The 19,230-nt window shown below is 37.6% G+C and overlaps 1 protein-coding gene across 1 annotated transcript in view; it reads left to right on the forward strand.

The window, feature by feature from the left end:
• Window positions 1–18,875, forward strand: part of LOC102828254 (O-acetyl-ADP-ribose deacetylase MACROD2-like) — a 328,020-nt gene extending 309,145 nt beyond the window's left edge. The window contains exons 7-8 of the mRNA XM_006860742.1: window positions 18,417–18,491; window positions 18,748–18,875. Of these exons, the coding sequence (XP_006860804.1) occupies window positions 18,417–18,491; window positions 18,748–18,875 (203 nt within the window). The remainder of the gene's footprint in view (window positions 1–18,416; window positions 18,492–18,747) is intronic.
• The last annotated feature ends 355 nt before the right edge of the window (window positions 18,876–19,230 follow it).

Consider the following 19,230-nt stretch of genomic DNA (forward strand, 5'->3'; position numbering starts at 1 on the left):
TTCATGGAAAAATTCCATTATCTTTCTTCTTTTTTCTTTTACGTTTTTATTGTGAATTGAATGAAATTTTACAAGGCAGATCATCAGCTTTACATTTAACAAATCATACTGTTTCATTACGATGATTAAAATCCCCTCCATGTACCATCAGTTAACAGTATTTTTCTCTATTCATTTTAGCTGTTCTTTAAAAAAAAAAAAAAACCACTCGGGCATATATAATAATTTGAATAAATAATTCAAAGGACACATACTGCAAGTCTGCCTCCTGGCCACCAGCTCTCAGTACCTATCTTTCCATGAATCGAGAGTCCTCAGCTGCTCCCTCTCTCCATGTCTTCATCTCTGCTGTCTCTCCTTCTCTAGATAAGGCCCCATATTCTGCTTGTGCTCTTCTCCCTTGATGGTCCTAGAATCCTGTGTTTCTGGACTATAAGGTTAACTACTCCTCAGTTTTGGATACAAAACTTCTGCCTTTACAATTGTGACATTTAGTCATGATAACAATTACTCACTATTGAATCATAAGAATTTTATCCCCATCTCTTTTCACCAGACCCATCTAGACAAGATGAAAACTGCTCAGTTGGGACTCTATCTTCCCCCACAAAGTCTTAAACTAAACTCCCTCTTAAAACCTTGTTAAGCCAGTTACTTTGAGCCTTTATTGCCCCATTTTAGGTAGTCAGTGTGTAAGTTGCCCATCCCTATCTACGCTATATACAGAGGGGATAGCATTGATACTTGATGTGAAGACTTCTTCCCTCTCTGTTGGTATTTTGCATTACTACATCTACAAGTATAGGTTAAGTTCATCAAATTGTAGCAATTTTCCCTCATTTCCTTTATCAAAAATTTTTTATTTTTTTTTTATCTTCCTCTCTTCGAGTTTTGATTATCAAGCCATCAAATCTAGATCAAATGGGTACCATCTGAAAGTTTGGGTGTTCTTGTACATCTTCCCTCACTTCATATCAGCTGGATGCGTCACTCTCAGCTCTAGCCCTATGTGGTTATTGCCTTGTACATGGGCTCAGGTGTCTCCAGGTCCTACCACACTTTGGATCAACCAGCTTTTCCTCTTCTCTTTCTCATCTCCAGGTAATGGGAGTCAATGGAACATGGTTGAACTCAGCCCATTTCTTCATTTCCCCCTCTTCCTTTCCCCCTCTTCCACTCACCAGTACACCAATGTGGTCACCAGCAAGCTTACATGCCTTCTCATGTGGTCTCTTTGAGTTTCAGTATTAGAGGGGAGTTTGTCCTAAAGAGACTTGATTGCTTGCCTTGATGGCTTCGTGGTGAACAACTTGGTTATTCTTATAGTAGCCAATCACAGTGCCAGTTTTGTTTTGGGTTTTTACTGGTGATCTTTCTTTGAAGATGTACCTTCTGTCACTTTAGCTGTTTCAGGCTGGTCTGCTTGTGGGAATTTCCCATTCTAGTGGGAATGTCCCATCTCATAAGGTTCTGGATGGGGCTCATGATTCCATTATCTTTCCACAAACTTTTTTTTTTTTTTTTTAAGTTTTTGTTGTGAATTATGTGATAGTTTACATGGGAGAACATTAGCTTTATATTCATCCTATCGTCTATCATTTCATTGCCATGATTAAAATCCCCTCCATACATCAATCAATCAAAGGGTATACACCGCAAGCCTGCGCCTCAGTTGTCAGCACACAGCCCCTCTCCCTCTCTGGGTCTAAAGTCCCCAGCCGCTCCATCTCTCCGCGTCATCGTCTCTGCCTCCATCTCTGGTGTCATTGCTTCTCTGGGTAGGGTCCCGCATTGCGTTCTTCTCCCTTGATGGTCCCAGGGACCTTGGCTCCTGGACTACATAGTCAGCCACTCCCTTCCTTTTGCTACAAAATGTCTACCTTTATATTCCCAACCCTCACAGTCAGTCCTAATAACAATTATTCACTATTGTACCACAAGAGTCCTATCCCCATCTCCTTTCATCAGCCCCTCCCAGACAGATTGGATATTGCTCAGTGGAAAGTCTACCTTCCCATGCACCCTCTGGATCTAGGCTCCCTCTTGAAATCTTGTAAACTAGTAATTTCTTGTCTTTGTAGCCCCTCCATTTTGGGTAGCCAATGTCCAAGTTTCCCATCCCTGTCTACCCTGTGTATTGAGGGGGTGGGAATGATCCTCGCTGTAAATATTTGTTCTCTCTTTTGAGCTACTGCATCCATAGGTATAAGTCAAGTTCATCAAATTGTATCAGATTACTCCTTTTTTCCTCTTCTTTCTTCTTCTAGTCAAGTTCTGATCATTCAGTCATTGAAGCCAGGTCAAGTGGGTATTATCTGCTAATGCTGCTACTTTGCCAATCCATCTCGCTAGGGGTCTTCCTCTTTTTCTCTTACCCTCCAACTTACCAAACATGATATCCTTCTCCACTGACTGGTCCCTCCTGATGACATGTCTGAAGTATGAGAGATGAAGTTTGGCCATCCTGGCTCCAAGGAGCACTCTGGCTGCTCTTCTTTCAACACAGATCTGTTTTTTTCTTTTGGCAGCCCATGGCACTTTCAATATTCTCCTCCACCACTATAACTCAAATGCATCAGTTCTTCTGTGGTCTTCCTTATTCACCGTCCAGCTTTCGCATGCATATGAGGTTACTGAAAATACCATGGCTTGGGTCAGACGCACTTTAGTCTTCAAGCTGACATCTTTGCTCTTCAACACTTTATAAAGGTCTTGTGCAGCAGATTTGCCTAATGCAATACAACGTTTGATTTCTTGACTGCTGTTTCCATGAGTGTTGATGGTTGATCCAAGAAGAATGAAGTCCTTGACAACTTCAGTCTTTTCTCCGTTTATATGGATGTTGTTTATTGGTCCAGTGGTCCACAAACTTTTAAAGCATTCTCATATAGTACGTTTTTTGAGAAAATGGTTAAAAGAGGAAGGAAGAACAAAGGGGAAAAAAGGAAGGGAGTGAGGGAATAAGTAAAGAAAAGAAGTATCAGTGGTAGAGATTATAAAACAATTATGACGAGGGGCTGGGAAGATTACATGCAATACTGACTTCCATAAAAGCAATTCAAAACCCAGAAGTTCTATTGTGGTATGGATTCTGACATTGTAGTTTGACTTTAGAAGATCTTGGGGAAATTTTTACTATAACCACAATTAGAATTAAAGGAAGATATGTAAATTTCTTCCAAAGATAATATCAAGCATGAAAGTATAGTAAGCAATGCAAATAGTAATTAGAAAAATAACCATGTAATGAAAATACAATATATAAAACAAGTAAATAATTATGTCAGCAAATGCAATTAAGTTACTTTATTAAATATAAAAACCACTGAGATTTTAACAGTAAGCCTTAAAAACACAAAGATACATTTGGGAAATAAAAATAAAACTTGAAAGACTACTTTAGAATGTTGTTGTTAAGTGCCATAGAGTTGGCTCCGACTCATAGCCACCCTGTATAGGGCTTCTAAGCAGCGGCTGGTGGTTTTGAACTGCCAACTTTGAGGCTCAAGCTGACCTTGTGGTCCAGCATCCATTTAAAATATAAGCAGATATGTCAAATGAGAAAGACTTGGTTATTTTGTATCTATAAAAATTTTAATCACACCCTGGAGTCCTTGTGTGGTGCTATTGGTTAATGCTCTGGACTGCAAAGACAGTTTGAACTGCAAGGTCAGAGGTTCAAGCTCATCAACTGCTCCTTGGAAACCCTATATAGGGTTGCTATTAGTCAGAACCAACTCAATGGCACTTAACAACAGCAATTAAATATAACAGTGTTAAGTTTTTATGTGTCAGATGGTTTGAAAATATTCTATACAAATAAAGCCTTTTGGAAATACAAAAGAGAATTCACAGATATAATATCAATCAATGACTGAACAAATATAATAAAAATGACATTGAATGTTTGAAAATTATGATTAATAGTGTGTTCCTACTTTAGGAATGGACAGGCTGATCAATGAGTCTGAATAAAGAGTTTGGAAATACATTCAAAGTGATCAGTGATTTCAGTATGTATTCAAGTTGACATTACAAAGACGGATGACTCAATAAATGACATTAGGACAACTAGTCCATTTGGAAAAATAAAGCTGAGACAGAACTTCATTCATTACACCAACATAAATTCCAGTAGGAGTAAAGATGCAATATAAAAATGAAACTATAAAAGTACTAGACAAAGTTGGTGTTTTTTTAAAATTTAGAAATATATATTTAAGTTGTGGTTGAATCATATCTATATGTATATGACACATACATGATTGCATATATGTTAATAAAGTAGATACATATATTCATCTGAAATCTGTATGTGTGCATGTATCAATACATGTGTTAAAGCAGGCAAGTGTCTAAATCTAAATAAATTTTTATATGATAAATGGACACCACCAGCAAATTATAAAGAAAAAACTACTCGGAAAAGTATTATTAGCCTAACTGACAAAGATCTAGATTTCTTGTTAAACAAAGTCTCATAAATCACTAAGAAAGTTTTTAAATAAAAAAGTCAAGAAAAATGGTCAAAGAACCCCAAATGGTAATTATACAGAAGAAGAGATAAAAATAGTCATTATAAATATGAAAAGATGCCCTATCTCCCTATCATATAAAGAAACATCAGTACAGCATTGTTTTAGTGTTAGCCATTGTGAATATCAAGTAAGTTTAAGTCAGATTGAAAGTACACAAGACTCATGGGTGTAGAGTATTCCAAGATACTCACACACCATTGTTGTTGTTGTTGTTGTTAATTCCTGTCAAGTCAGTTCAGACTCATAATGACACCATTTGTGGGTAACTAAATACCAGAAAGATGTTTACCTTGCTTTATTTACTACACAAAGGCTTTCAATTCTGTGAATCATGACAAGCTATGGACAACATTGTGGAGAATGAGTATTCCAGAACACTTGGTTGTGCTTATGAGGAACCTGTATATAGATGAGTTGTTCAAATAGAACAAATGAACACTGAATGGTTTAAAATTCAGAGAGGTGTATGCCTTGTTGGTGTCCTGCCTTGACAGAAGAGTGGTTGCACGAAGTAGGGAGATCGATCTGGTGGCAAAAGAGAAAGACAAAACAGACTCAAAGAACACAGACACACAAATTTGATGCAAGCTGAAAGGCAGGCTGGTCTGCAAACATTGCATTGCCTTGCATTGCATGCAGCACTCACTCTACCTCAGTCTTTTATTTTCCTTTTTCAGGGAGGGATTTTTCACAAAGGAAGGACTCGATTATTCACATAAGATTAATCATTTAAAACAGGACACAATGATTCACAGGAACAGATTTTAAAATATATATCACAATTGTCTCAAGGATACTTAACATGCTTTTAGCACTTAATCTCTAATGGGTAAAGGTAAAAAAGATTTAAAAGGTCACAGAAGGCTTAAAGTAAGGTTTTTGAAGGGAGTCAAGTTGTCTTTGTATACTTTGTGAGCATGATCTCAAATACCTGGCTTCATTTATCAACTAATAATTCTTTCTTCTTTACTCTTACAATTCCTGGGAAGATGAGAGATGAGTCTCAACCTTTCTAAGAAGGTGAGGTCTCGCTTCCACATTCCTTTTCCTTTTTCCTGATTCTACATCTAAATGCTACATCACATTGCCCTATACTTCCAGGAGGAAGGAGAGCATCTGGGTTATATAGCCAGAGACGGTTTGAGGGGGCTGCCACTATTGTCCTCTAATCAATACTCCTAGAATTTACCAATCAACTTTAAAAACCTTTTTTCCCATACTCCCAATATACCTATTCCTGGCCTTTCTGAGTCCTCTAAGGAGACTTTTTACTGTCTCAGCTTTAGAGGGGTTTTGGTCACATTGTTGTATATGGACATCAAAAGCTCATGCTTCAACTTAATATCAAGATGCAGTTCTGACATGCATCCCAGATGGCTATTGCTTGTTCCTCAGAAAGATTTGTTCCCAGGACCCTATGCACTGCCAACACAGTGGAGACATAAGAGAGGCACATAAGAAACCATTTTCTCAGAAGCTACAATTATTGGAATTAGAATGAACAGTAAGACCCAAGAACATTATACAGAGGTAGCCCACCAGTGAGTTCGCAAACACCTATGAACCCGGGACTTCAGGGGGTCACTTTCTTGGCCCTCAGGGTCCATGGCTCACAATCCTGAGGAGGGCCCCAGGGGTTGGATTTTCATCCATCTTGTCACAGGGCCACAGCTTCTCAGTGCTTGCATATGTCGTCCCCGACAATGCCTGAGTTGTATTGTTTCACCATAATTATTCAATCTGTATGCTGAGCAAATAACCTGAGAAACTGTATTATATGAATTAGCCGTGGTATCAGGATTGTAGGAAGATTTATTAACAACGTATGATATGCAGGTGATACAACCTTGCTTGCTAAAAGCGAAGAGGACTTAAAATGCTTACTGATGAAGATCAACAATCACAGCCTTCAGTATGGGTTGCATCTCAGTGTAAAGAAAACAAAAATTCTCACTACTGGACCAACAAATCACATCACGATAAGTGGAGAAATATTGATATTGTCAAATGCTTCATTTTGTTCGGATCAACCATCAACATTTATGGAAGCAGCCATCGATAAATCCAACGACATATTTCATTAGACAAATCTGCTGGGCAAAACCTCTTTAAAGTGTTGAAGAGTAAAGATGTCAGTTTGAGGACTAAGGTGCATCTGATCCAAGCCATAGTATTTTCAATAACCTCATTCTCACATGAAAGTTGGACAGTGAATAAGGAAGATCGTAGAATAATTGATGCATTTGCGTTACGGTGTTGGAGGAGAATATTGAAAGTGCCATGGATTACCAAAATAATAAACAAATCTGTGTTGGAAGAAGTACAGCCAGAGTGCTCCTTGAAGCCAAGATGGCAGACTTTATCTCTCATACTTTGTACGTATTATCAGAGGGGACCAGTCCCTGAAGAAATATATCATGTTTGGTAAAATGGAAGACCAGTTAAAAAGAGGAAGACCCCCAACAACATGGACTAGCACAGTGGCAGCAGCAATTTGTTCAGACTTAGCAATGATTGTGAGGTTGATGTGCACCTGGGTGGTGTTTCATTCTGTTGTGCGTAGGATTTCTATGAGTCATGAATAATTTTGGCAGCATTCAATAAAAGAAAAATATTTATAAACTTTTATCCAAGAAGTAAGTAGTATCAAAAGTATGGAGATATTTTTTCACAAAATGTTTATTTCAATATTGTGTTTAATGGCAAAAATAAAAATATATAAACTTCCAAAAGCTTATTCATGAAATAATAGGCATCTAAAAAATAATATTTCTGAAGGAATAGTAATGCCGTAGAAGATTCTTATAAAAATATGCATGAAAAAGCCACACATTTCTATATGCATGGATATGCATATATATATATATACATATGCAAGGGAGCTTTGCACATATTTATAACCAAAGTTATAATATTAAAGGAACATTTTGAGATCTTAATTGCTATGGTTCTGCAGGATAAACACTGAACTATGAACCACAAGGTCAGCAGTTCAAGCCCACCTACCACTCTGTAGGAGATAGATGAGGCTTTCTGCTCCCACACCCACAAACAAAAACCAGCCTCTGAAACTCTACACAGGGTCACTATGAGTCAGAACCCAGTTAATGGCATTTAACAGCAACAAATGTGTATGTATATCTACATGTTGTAGCTGTTATTAGATGCCATTGATCAACCCTATGAATAAAATATGGTCCAGTGCTATGCCATCCTCACATCACTACTATGTTTGTGCCCATTGTTGCAGCTACTGTGTCCATTCTTCTCATTGAGGCTGAGAGCTCATCTTCTTTGGCACTGGCCCTTCCAGGGATGGGTCCCTCTTGATAACATATCCAAAGTATGTTGTTGTTGAGTGGTGTCAGGTAGGTTCTAACTCAGAACTATCATGTATAGGGTTTTCAAGGAGCAGCTGGTGAGTCTGAACTGCCGACCTTGTAATTCACCATCCAATGCTGATCCTATAGTGCCACACCGGGAGTCCACAGTATATGAGATGGAATATCGATATCCTCCTTTCTAATCTAAGGGGCATTCTGGTAATACTTCTTCCAACACAGATTTTTTTCTTTCTTCCTGGTGTTGTTGTTGTAAAGGGCCTATACAGGGTTTCCAAGAAGTGGCTGGTAGGTTTGAACCACCAACCTTGCATTTCAAGCTGACCTTGCGGTCCAGTGCCATACTAGGACTCCTTTCTTCTGGTTGTTGTTGTTGTTGTTACGTGCCATGGAGTCAGTTCTGACTCATAGAGACCCTGTATAGGGTTTCCGAGGCTGTAAACCTTTACGGGAGCAGAAAGCCTCATCTTTCTCCTGCAGAACAGCTGGTAGTTTTGAATTGCTGACCCTGAGGTTCGCAGCCCGATTCGTAACCACTATGCTACCAGAACTGGTAGTGCATGGTATATTCAATATTCTTTATCAGCACCATCATTTAAATATGCCATCTCTTCTGTCTTCCTTACTTATTGTCCAGTTTTTGCATGCATATGAGGTGACTGAAAATGCCATGGCTTGAGTCAGGCACACCTTAATCTTCAAAATAACATCTTTTCTTTTCAGTACTTTTAAAAGGTCTTTAGTAGCCAATTTGCCAAATGCAATGCATTATTTGATTTCTTGAATGCTACTTCAATGGGTATAGATTATGAATCGCAGTAAAATGAAATTATTAACATCATCAATATTTCTCCTGTTAACATGATGCTGCTTATTGACCCAGTTGTGAAGATTTTTGTTATCTTTATGTTGAGGTATAATCTATATTGAAGACTGAACTTAATCATTATGTGTTTGTGCAAACACACATACATATACATCAAAATATTTGTTGCTATCTAGTCATTTCGATTCATAGCTACTCTATATACGGGTTTCCCCCACTACCTGAAAGTAGAGTGCTCCTATGAAAACTTTAGTAAGCCTAAATGGCGTAAAGTTTAAAAAAAAAAAAGGATAATAATAATGACCACTAATTTGTATGGGAAAATTATTTGAATGTTCCCTGATCCAAAAAATAACCTACCATATCATACTAAATAGCATGTTGTTGTTATGTGCCGTGGAGTCAGTTCCCGACTCATAGTGACCCTACACAGGGTTTCCGAGGCTGTAAATCTTTACAGGAGCAGAACGCCTCATCTTTCTCCCGCAGAGCCACTGGAAGTTTCGAACTGCCGACCTTCAGGTTAGCAGCCCGATTTGTAACCATTACGCTACCAGAGCTCCTTACTAAATAGCATACAAACCGAAAATGCACTAACATACATACAATAGTCACAGATCCATTTCAAAGCTATAGTGACTTGATACTGAGATGCTAAATGTAGTTTCAGGGAAGGAGCTTGGTGATACCACTCCTTCTATACAAGCGGTGGTCTGCCTGTTTAGTGGCTGGTTGCAAAACTAAAGCTGTAAGGAAACAGCATTTCAAACCACAGGGGGGGTTAAAATTAATTAATTTACATTAGCAAAGTAAGTTTTAATTGACCTTAGGGCAAAAAGAAAAAAACCAAGATGTCTAGAAAGAAAATCAAATTTGTATTTAAAAAGTCCTGGTGTGGAGCTTTAGGATAGGCATGGAACAGCTAACCACAAAGTCAGTGGTTCAAGCCCATCAGCCACTCCTTGAAAACTCTACACAGGGTTACTGTGAGTTGGAACCAACTTGATGACACTTAACCACAATAGCAGTTTTAACTTAAGGAATTCTGGTGTTGTAGTGGTTAAGTGCTTAGCTTTAACTAAAAGGTCAAAGCCGAAGATGTGGAAGTTAGTGTCTGTAAAAGTTACAGCTTTGGAAACTCCACGGAGCAATTCTAGTCTGTCCTGTAGAATTGCTGTGAACAGGAATCAATCAGACACCACAAAATGACAACTGGTTTCACTTTTGCTCTAAATCTGACGCATTTTTAAGCATGGTAAAAGTAAGAATTTGAATATCAGCAGCAATCAAGTTTAAATTTAAAGAATGCACAAAATTTCCTCTATTTTTTAAGACAGACATCAAAGAAACAAGTTATCTGTTCCTTAGGAAAATAGAAGCATCTAATAATCTGCAAACAATACAACTGAATTGTTGTTGCTGTTGTTCAAAAGCAGTCCATTTACAAAGTGAGTTTAGGCTTATCCCCTAGAAAATGTTTAATTCCAGACCAATGTCCCCAGACCAATTTTTATGCAAATTAATTAAAGTATTACCCTGAGCCAAACTTAATTACCAAGGCTCTAAGAAATAATCATGTGATCTATTTCTAAAGAAAAGTGAATGGATTCCTGGATTATCTATTCTAATGATCCCCTTCCATTAGTATGGATGATTGAATTCATTGTATGAAATATATATATATATATAAACTGTGGGGTCCTTTGTGGTCTTTTGTTTCCTCTGCCAGGAGGGATTAGGTTAGAAGACAGTGGGGGAAATTCAACTACTCTGAATTCAGAGAGGCAAACATAAAGCCTGCCCCCAAGGAGCCAGGAAAGCAAGATGGAATGTGGAGTGTCTGAGTGCACTAAAGAGAAAGGCCTAGGGACTGGGGACCCCCAGAGTCATAATTTACACACAGCAGGACTGGATTCAAGCACAAAGCTCTCACTCACCTCATCTTTGCCTAAGGTGATGAATCCTGGCTTGGCTCAGAAAAGAAAAAACATGATCATTCTTGGATTGCAAAGATGTGCATCTCATTACTTCCCCCCGTATTTTACCAGATTTATTTCAAACAAATGGGGAAGAAGAAAAGTATTTCAACTTCAGGAATAGATTGCCAAGAAATGTGAAGCACACAGATGAAATATTTCTGAAGTAAAGAAGATAAGGGAGAGTAGTCAAAAAATAAAATCTTTGAAATGATTACTGATCCTCACAGTGAAACATCAGGCCTTCCAAAACCAGTCGTTGCTGTTCTGACTCATTTCGACCTTCTGAGCAACAGAACAAAACACTGCCTGGTTCTGCATTAGCCTTACAATCCTTGATGTGTTTAAGCCAATTGCTGCTACTACTGAACCAATCCATCTCATTGGGGGGTCTTCCCTTTTTTGCTGATTTTGCACTTTAACAAGCATGATGTCCTTCTCCAGGAACTGATCTATCCTGATGATACGTCTAAGGAGCATTCTGGTTATACTTCTTCAAACACAGATTTGTTTGTTCTTCTGACAGTCAACGATACTTTTACTATTCTTCTCCAACACCATAACTCAAGCACATCAATTCTTCTACAGTCTTCCTTATTCATTGTCCAACTTTCTCATAGTAGCATCCAGCATCACAGCAACATGCAAGCCACCACAATACAACAAACTGACAGATGAGTGGTGTTGTATAGTCGATTCCAACTCACAGGTCTCACTCTACATCAAAAACCAAACGCAACCTGTTGTACTTGAGTCCATACCTTTCAGTTAGCAGCCTAGAGTAGTTAACAACTACTTTTAGACCTTATTCTCACCACCCCATAGGGCAGAGTAGAGCTGTAAATCTTCACAGAAGCAGACAGCCTTATCTTTCTCCTATGTAGTGGCTGGTGGGCTTCAACTGTTGACCTTGTAGTGAGCAGCCCAACGCTTACCCAACCCCTAGTATTCATCAACAACTGCCATCTTAGGAGCAATACCTTATCAACAATTCCCTGAGCCTTACTGAATTTTGATCTTCACATTCACCATTAAATTATTTTGAAAATTTTATCAAGTGAGACACTGAGACTAGCAGGCACACAGGAATACAGATACGCTGCTTCTACTCTCTGGATGCTCTACTCTTTCCCTTTATTATACAGACAAAGGTAGATCACAAATAATTAGCTAAAGTTCTCAGGAATGGCTCGAGAGTTGGTATTATAGTCAGTCCCCCAAAGAACAAAACTTACTTAATAAGCAGGGAACCACTGGGTGGTGCAAACAGCGTGCCAGTTATCTGAAAGGCTAGGGGTTTGAGTCGACGTAAACGGACCTCAGCCGAAAGACCTCGTGATACACTTTTGAAAAATCAGCCATTGAAAATCCAATAGTGCACAATTTTGCTCTCACACACATGCGGGTCATCGTTAGTCAGAACTGACGAGGCAGTAACTGCTCAAATGGTCAGTGAAGTTACCTTGTCAATACTCATCTAGTAGTTTGTTCATTGTGATAGCCTTATTTAATTCCTTATAAAGAATCTAGAAGAGTTTTTGGCTCAGCTAACTTAAAAAAAATTTGAAGCCCAAAGAAGTTGTGACTTGTCCAACATCCACTTATCCTTATTCCCATTCCAGATTCCTTTGCAACAAATATAATAAATATATGGAGTGCGCTTTCCTTGTTGCTAAGGGACGCAATAGAAAGTAGGATAAAAGACTCTCACAGACTTTGATGAGTGTCCAATAGAGAACAGTTGTTACTAAATGCCATTGAATCTGTCCCAAATTATATCACAGGGTTCCAAGGAGTGGCTAGTGGATTTGAACTGCCACCTTGAGATTAGCAACACAGTGAGTATCCTATAGCACCACATCAGGACTCCCATTAGATAGACATTTTTGACAACTCCTTATTGGTATGGAGGAAGCCCTGGTATGGCGTTGTGGGTTAATGCACTGGACTGCAAAATTGGTTTGAACCATAAGGTCAGCAGTTCAAACTCACCAGTCACTCCTCAGAAACCCTATACAGGGTCGCTATGGGTCAGAACCAACTCAACGGCATTTAACAACAACAACCTTACTGGTCATGCTGGGAAGAGAAATATTTTTTAAAGTACCAAACAAAATGGAAATTTTATCTTCACAATTCTAGGACATGGTAAGACCAACACAGATATAATTATATTATAGTGTGACGAGGAGAATAATAAACAGATGAGTGGCAAAAAGAATTCAATAGGCAAAGAGGTGCAAATGATTACTCCCTAACTGGCAGAAAAACATACTTTTTGTTTAATATAACAGGAAGTGTTATATTAAAAAAGTAAATTGATATGTTAATTTTGAAAGATGATGAGAATTTCACCATGTAGGAAAAGGGTATTCCTGCTATTTGGAACACAACCTAAAAGAGGACAAAGGCTAGAAATAGTGTGCTTACGGAATAGTGAGAAGTTTCGTTTACAAAGAGTACAGGGATCGGTAGATGACAAAGACAGGGCTTGATAGATGATTTAGTCAAAAGACAAAAAAGAAGGAGAAAAAAGTTGCTCAATAATTCAGTTTTAATGTTAAGTAGTTTCTAGCACCCAAGAAGAATAAAAATAAAATAAAGTCAATTTAAAGGCCACTGCCTTCAAGTCAATTTGAACTCAGAGTGACCCTCTAGGACAGAGTAGAAAAGTCCCCAAAGGATTTCCATGGCTGTAAATCATTCCAGGAGCAGCCTGTCACATCTTTCTCCCATGAAGTGGCTGGTGGGTTTCAACTGCTGACCTTTCAGTTAGCAGCTGAACAATTAAACCACTACACCCCTTGGGCTCCTTTTCCAAGAAGAATAGTGTAAGAAAAAATGATAGAAGTTGGCTACACGAGTGTGTACACATGCACCACATCCACACATGATTTAGCCAGAACCTCTATGATATTTCTAATAACAATTTTTCTAGTGTTTAATTGTTTCATTATCATGGTTATATTATGTTGTCAAGTGCTGTTGAGTAGGTTCCGACCCATAGCAACCTTGTATAGTATTTCCAAAGAGTGGCTACTGAGCTTGAACCAAGTTGGTTCAAGCCAATTTTGCAGTCCAGCGCATTAACCCACAATGCTATACCAGGACTCCTGTTAAAGTACAGAATATGGAAATGTTATAAATATAAATTTGATATTAGCAAAACAAAAATCCTATCAATGAAAAATTCAGCTATTATTTAGATAGTCATGTTTCAAACAACTACTTGAAATATGGCTTTCAATCTTTTTTGCCCTTGCAAGTATATGTGCATTTAGTTACAAGAAACGAAATCATATTCTGTTCTATACAACCTTTTTAGACATCACATATGTTATTCATGGGTTGCCATCACATATGCTTCTAGTGAATCTTTTTATAATCCTAGATTAGAACTTCTATTGGTACTTTCTGTCCTCTGCATCATTCCTCTGCACATTACATTTTTCTCGCTAAATTTTTGTTTTTTAGTGAACTTGAGTTTTATATCTACAATGTGCATTTGTTTAACTGAAGTGTTTATTCTCTTTTTATGAGATATGCTGCAGATGTCACTAATGCCATTGTAGTTTTAGGCTTACAGATTTTTCTTATCGTCTCAGTCACCTTCCATCCATTTTTTTCTATTCCTCTGTTCATTGTCCTTTTCTTTTTTTCCTATAATTTTATTTACTTATTTATTTTTATGATGTTGAAACAATACAAATTAAATGATACACTGAACAATTTCTACATGTACGATTTGGTGATATTGATCACATACTTTAAGTTATATAGCCATCCTCCTTTTCTGAGTTGTTCCTCAACATTAACATAAATTCACTGACCACCCCCCTCCCAAGACTTCTATTCATCTTTTGAGTTTTTGTGGTCAATTTGATCCCTTCCAGATAGATCTTAAAAGAACTTAATGCTGAAGGCAGACCTTCTTGATTAGTTAAGCTAGACCATTGCTTAGTTTGAAGAAGATTTTAGAGGACATTTTTGGCATGGAGTTCAAAGGTTATCTCAGAACAACAGTCTCAAGATTTCATCCAATCTTCATGACTCCAAAAGTCTGGAGTCTTTTCTAATTAAATTCAGTACTGTATTTCCTCCCTTTCAATCAGTATTCTCTTAGGGAATTTTTTATCAAAATGTTCAGCAATGGTAGCTGGACACCAACCAGTTCTTCTGGTCTCATAGCAAAGAAGGCAACTGTTCAAGGAGGCAATGTGCCACACATTACATTTCATCCTCCTATTCCTCACTCTCCTTCCTTTGTTACTGCAAGTAAATAAAGACCAATCATTATGCTTTGGTTAGCTGCTTGGCAATTTTAAGATCCCAGGCATTATGCATTCAACTAGAAGGTAAAACAGACACATGTTAATATGTCAAATAACTATGATGTCCCATGAAGCCATGACCCTAAACATTACAATCAAGAAGCGCATCCATTCATTTTTTTACTCATCTCTTTTCACTTCTTATGCTTAATTGCACACGAAAAGACACTTCCTCTTTTTGCTTTTCTTAGTAAATATTTTGCAAGTGTATATTTTCCTTAATAGTAATTGATTCTCCTCTTACATTTCAATTTGTAATAACCCCTGTTCTTTAGATAGCTAGAAAGAGCTATCTAGGGAAAATGTCATCCCCTGTGATAGTGCCACCAAGTGCAACCTGCATGCCTCCCTGTAGTCTTCTAGTGATACCACTAGTATAGTTGAAAAATAGGTATATGAAAGAGGGAACTGTTATGAAGATGAGGGGTTTATTTAAATCAGCTTCCCGTCAAAACCAATAATCCTAACAGTTCTATTAATTTATGACAACAAAGGTGTGTTTTGACTTCCCTTGGCTCTCCTGGGCTCATTCCTAGGCTAAAGGAGCAAACTATTAGAAGAAAGGGAGCTGGAGAACATGGAATGCAATGCATCTTTGCCCTGGAAGATTTTATCCTAATAAATAAAGACATGCTTAGGTTTGTCATAAATAAACTTATTTAATTTATTGTAAGGTGGCCATGGCAAGACATGCAAGTAATACCTCAAAACAGTCAACGTATATGGAGAACTACAATGAACAGTTGCATTCTTAGTTTAAAGGTTAGAGTGCAAATATTTAGCCTTCAGGGTTTTACCTTTAATAAGTATTCTCAGAAAGAAAGACTTGGCCAGCCCTTAAACGCCTTTCTGTTTGGGATCGTAGGCTGGTTGGGGTGGATGACATCTCAGCAGGCTCTATTTGGGTTGGCTGGGGTGGATGACATCTCAGCAGGCTCTATTAGGGTTGGTTGGGGTGGATGACATCTCAGCGGGCTCTATTTGGATTGGTTGGGGTGGATGACATCTCAGCAGGCTCTGTTTGGGTTGGTTGTGGTGGATGACATCTCAGCTGGCTCTGTTTGGATTGGTTGTGGTGGATGACATCTCAGCTGGCTCTGTTTGGATTGGTTGTGGTGGATGACATCTCAGCGGGCTCTATTTGGGTTGGTTGTGGTGGATGACATCTCAGCGGGTTCTATTTGGGTTGGTTGTGGTGAATGACATATCAGCAGGCTCTGTTTGGGTTGGTTGTGGTGGATGACATCTCAGCGGGCTCTATTTGGATTGGTTGGGGTGGATGACATCTCAGCAGGCTCTGTTTGGATTGGTTGGGGTGGATGACATCTCAGTAGGCTCTCAATCTTCAGAGAGCAAGTGTCAGAGAAACCTTTGCCACTGTCATCTTTACCAGGATCTCAGCTTAAATCGAGGGTCCATATGTAATCTCTTTATCTTGACTTCACAAGATAAAGGTTACGTGACAACCAAAAAATTAGTATGTTTTATTGTCAATTAAGGCAATAGTTGTATAAATTGTATAAATTGAGGGGGCTATATTATGATGTATTTGTGTCCTTGTTTACTTCATATTACCAAATTTCAAGGTTAGAACAACTTTCAATGGACTTAATGCTTCTAATAACTTACAGTTACTGGTGAGATAACATCATTTGTTATTGTTTTTAAGTGCTATCGAGTCGGTTCCAACTCATAGCAACCCTGTAAAGGATTTCCAAAGAGTGGCTGGTGGGTTTGAACCACCACCTCATGGTTCAAATCAACCTTGTGATCCAGTGCTTAGCTTTCAGCACCACCTAGTGCTGAAAATCCATCATAGAAATATATATATTTCTAAGTTCTGACATTCTCCATTTCTAACTTGGCATATAAGTGTCTTATGCATATATTTACACATAGGTGATTGAAAGCATTATAAAAATCATCGTAACAATGTTTGAAGCATTATGATATTAAGTGCCTACAAGTCAGTTTCACTCATAGTGACCCCACGTACAAACGAAACATTGTCCAATCGTGTGCCATCCTCACAATTGTTGCCTTTTAGCCCATTTTTACATTCACTGTGTCAATCCATCTTGTTGAAGGTTTTCCTCTTTTGCATTGACATTCTACAAAGCATGATGCCTGCTGATAGTGTGTCCAAATTACATGAGGTGAAGTTTAATCATTAAGGAGCATTCTGGCTGTACTTTTTCCAAGACAGATTATTTGTTCTTCTGGAAGTTTATAGTAATTTGAATATTCTTTGCAAACACCATAACTCAAATGCAGTAACTCATCTAGTGAGTGAATTATGCAAAGGTGACTTAAGAACATCACAAAATCCATACATAATAATCTTAAAGAATCTGTCCAGAAGCCATATATATCATGCCTGTCCCTGTGCTATTTTATGATATAAGTCACATAGACAAACCTGGCATCACCATCAATGGACTGGGAATATGGACTCATTCTACAGGGTGTACTGAAAGCCAAATGGTCACAGACAGGAAAATATGATACTTTCACAAGATATTCAAATGGTTTGTGCTTGACTACTAACCTAAAGGAATCCTGGTCCGGGTCTGTAGGATAATCACTGAACTGCTAACTGTAGTTAGTTATTCATTTATTTTAATACAATAGTTGAATATCCTCAGCACAAAATCATTCATTAGCAAGAGGCAAAGTGGACAGATTTCAATTTCCTCTCTTAATGAGCACTTAAATGTTCTCAACTCTGCAGGGGAGGAGAAAGGAAGAAACCAAAGACTGTGGTAAAAACACCATTACTAGATAATCAGCCTCAGAGTAATCAAGAGTCGGCTAAATTCTCTCCTGACCTTTTCTATATTTAGCAGCTGCCTTAAAAAGAATGATTGAGCTGTTATGCAGCCAACTCTTATGTGTTCACATTACTCTTATTTGTTGTTGTTTGCCTGTTTGTTTTTTTTCCACTGTTGATGGAGGAATGAAAGTACAAGAAGTGTTTTCGAAACAGCAATTCTATGCTGTACAAACTATTTTTTTTCCCTAGGAATCTTCAATACCGTAACTGTTTGTTGTCATAAAGAAAATTTAAATGTGGTTAATTCTTACAGCCTATAAATTATTAAAATTTTTTAAATTTCCAGACTGTGTCCATACATATCCACTACACGGCTAAGTTACGTATTAATTCAACCAATTAGTTTGAAGAAGAGGTTTTTGCCTAAACTATCTACATTTCTCTTAAAATAATTTATATTAGTTTTATGATTTGAAAAATTATATCTCCTCCCTCCACTTTGGTTCAGATTTGCTCTCTGCCCCTCCATGCATGATTAAACTATGATTCTTGAAGGCTCTGATGTTTCAAACCAAGGATAAAGCTATGGTCATGTATATCAAATTTATTTTCCAATCATTGTTCTTAACAGGACAAGAGAAAGATTCAATGAAGAATGAAATAAAAATTGAGACAGAGTCCCAGAGTTCATATATGGAAACAGAAGGTACTGAAACCAGAATATGTACTTATCAGAGAATGAGATGAAACTGTGAAACATGACTTCTCTATGTATTCATGTTTAAGAGTGGTGTGTGTGGGGGTGGGGGGCTTAGGCTATAATTATAATGGCAATACTATCTGCTTTGTGTGACTGTTCATACTTAAAGAAAGAGAACTTTAACTGTCTATTCTGTGCTCACTATATTTTCTAAATGATTTCACCTGAAACATACCTGAGTATCCTTCTGTCTTCTACTTAGAGCTTTCCTCAACCCAAGAGGATACTAGTATTGTTGAAGAACCAGAAGTGATTCCAATAGCAGATGACCAGGAAGAAAAAGAAGGTGAGAAAGGTAGGCCTATTCTTAAATTAAAGCTTCAAAAATAGTTTCCTTGGACTCCTGACTAGATTTCAAGTTGCAAAGTTATCCTTATTCAATTACAGTTTGTAAAGGAAAAAAACATTAAGTTTAATAATCATTAGCCTATTTTTGAAAGTAGAATAAAATCTAGAAGTAGCAAAATAAGATATTTATAGCATGTGTCTTTCCCTTCAAATTACATGAAAATGTTTTTGTTATTCATTTATGTTCGATTTAACTTTTAAATAATGATATTGAGAAAATCAAAATTATAAGAAACATCATAGAAAATCTGAAATGGATTTAAAAGAAATAGATTAACATTATTGTTTTGATTTAATTTTGTCTTTTTTATATAATAATTGAAGAACCAATTTGCAT

Source organism: Chrysochloris asiatica, unplaced genomic scaffold (genome assembly GCF_000296735.1).
Source record: "Chrysochloris asiatica unplaced genomic scaffold, ChrAsi1.0 scaffold00039, whole genome shotgun sequence".
NCBI classification, from domain to species: Eukaryota; Metazoa; Chordata; class Mammalia; order Afrosoricida; family Chrysochloridae; genus Chrysochloris; species Chrysochloris asiatica.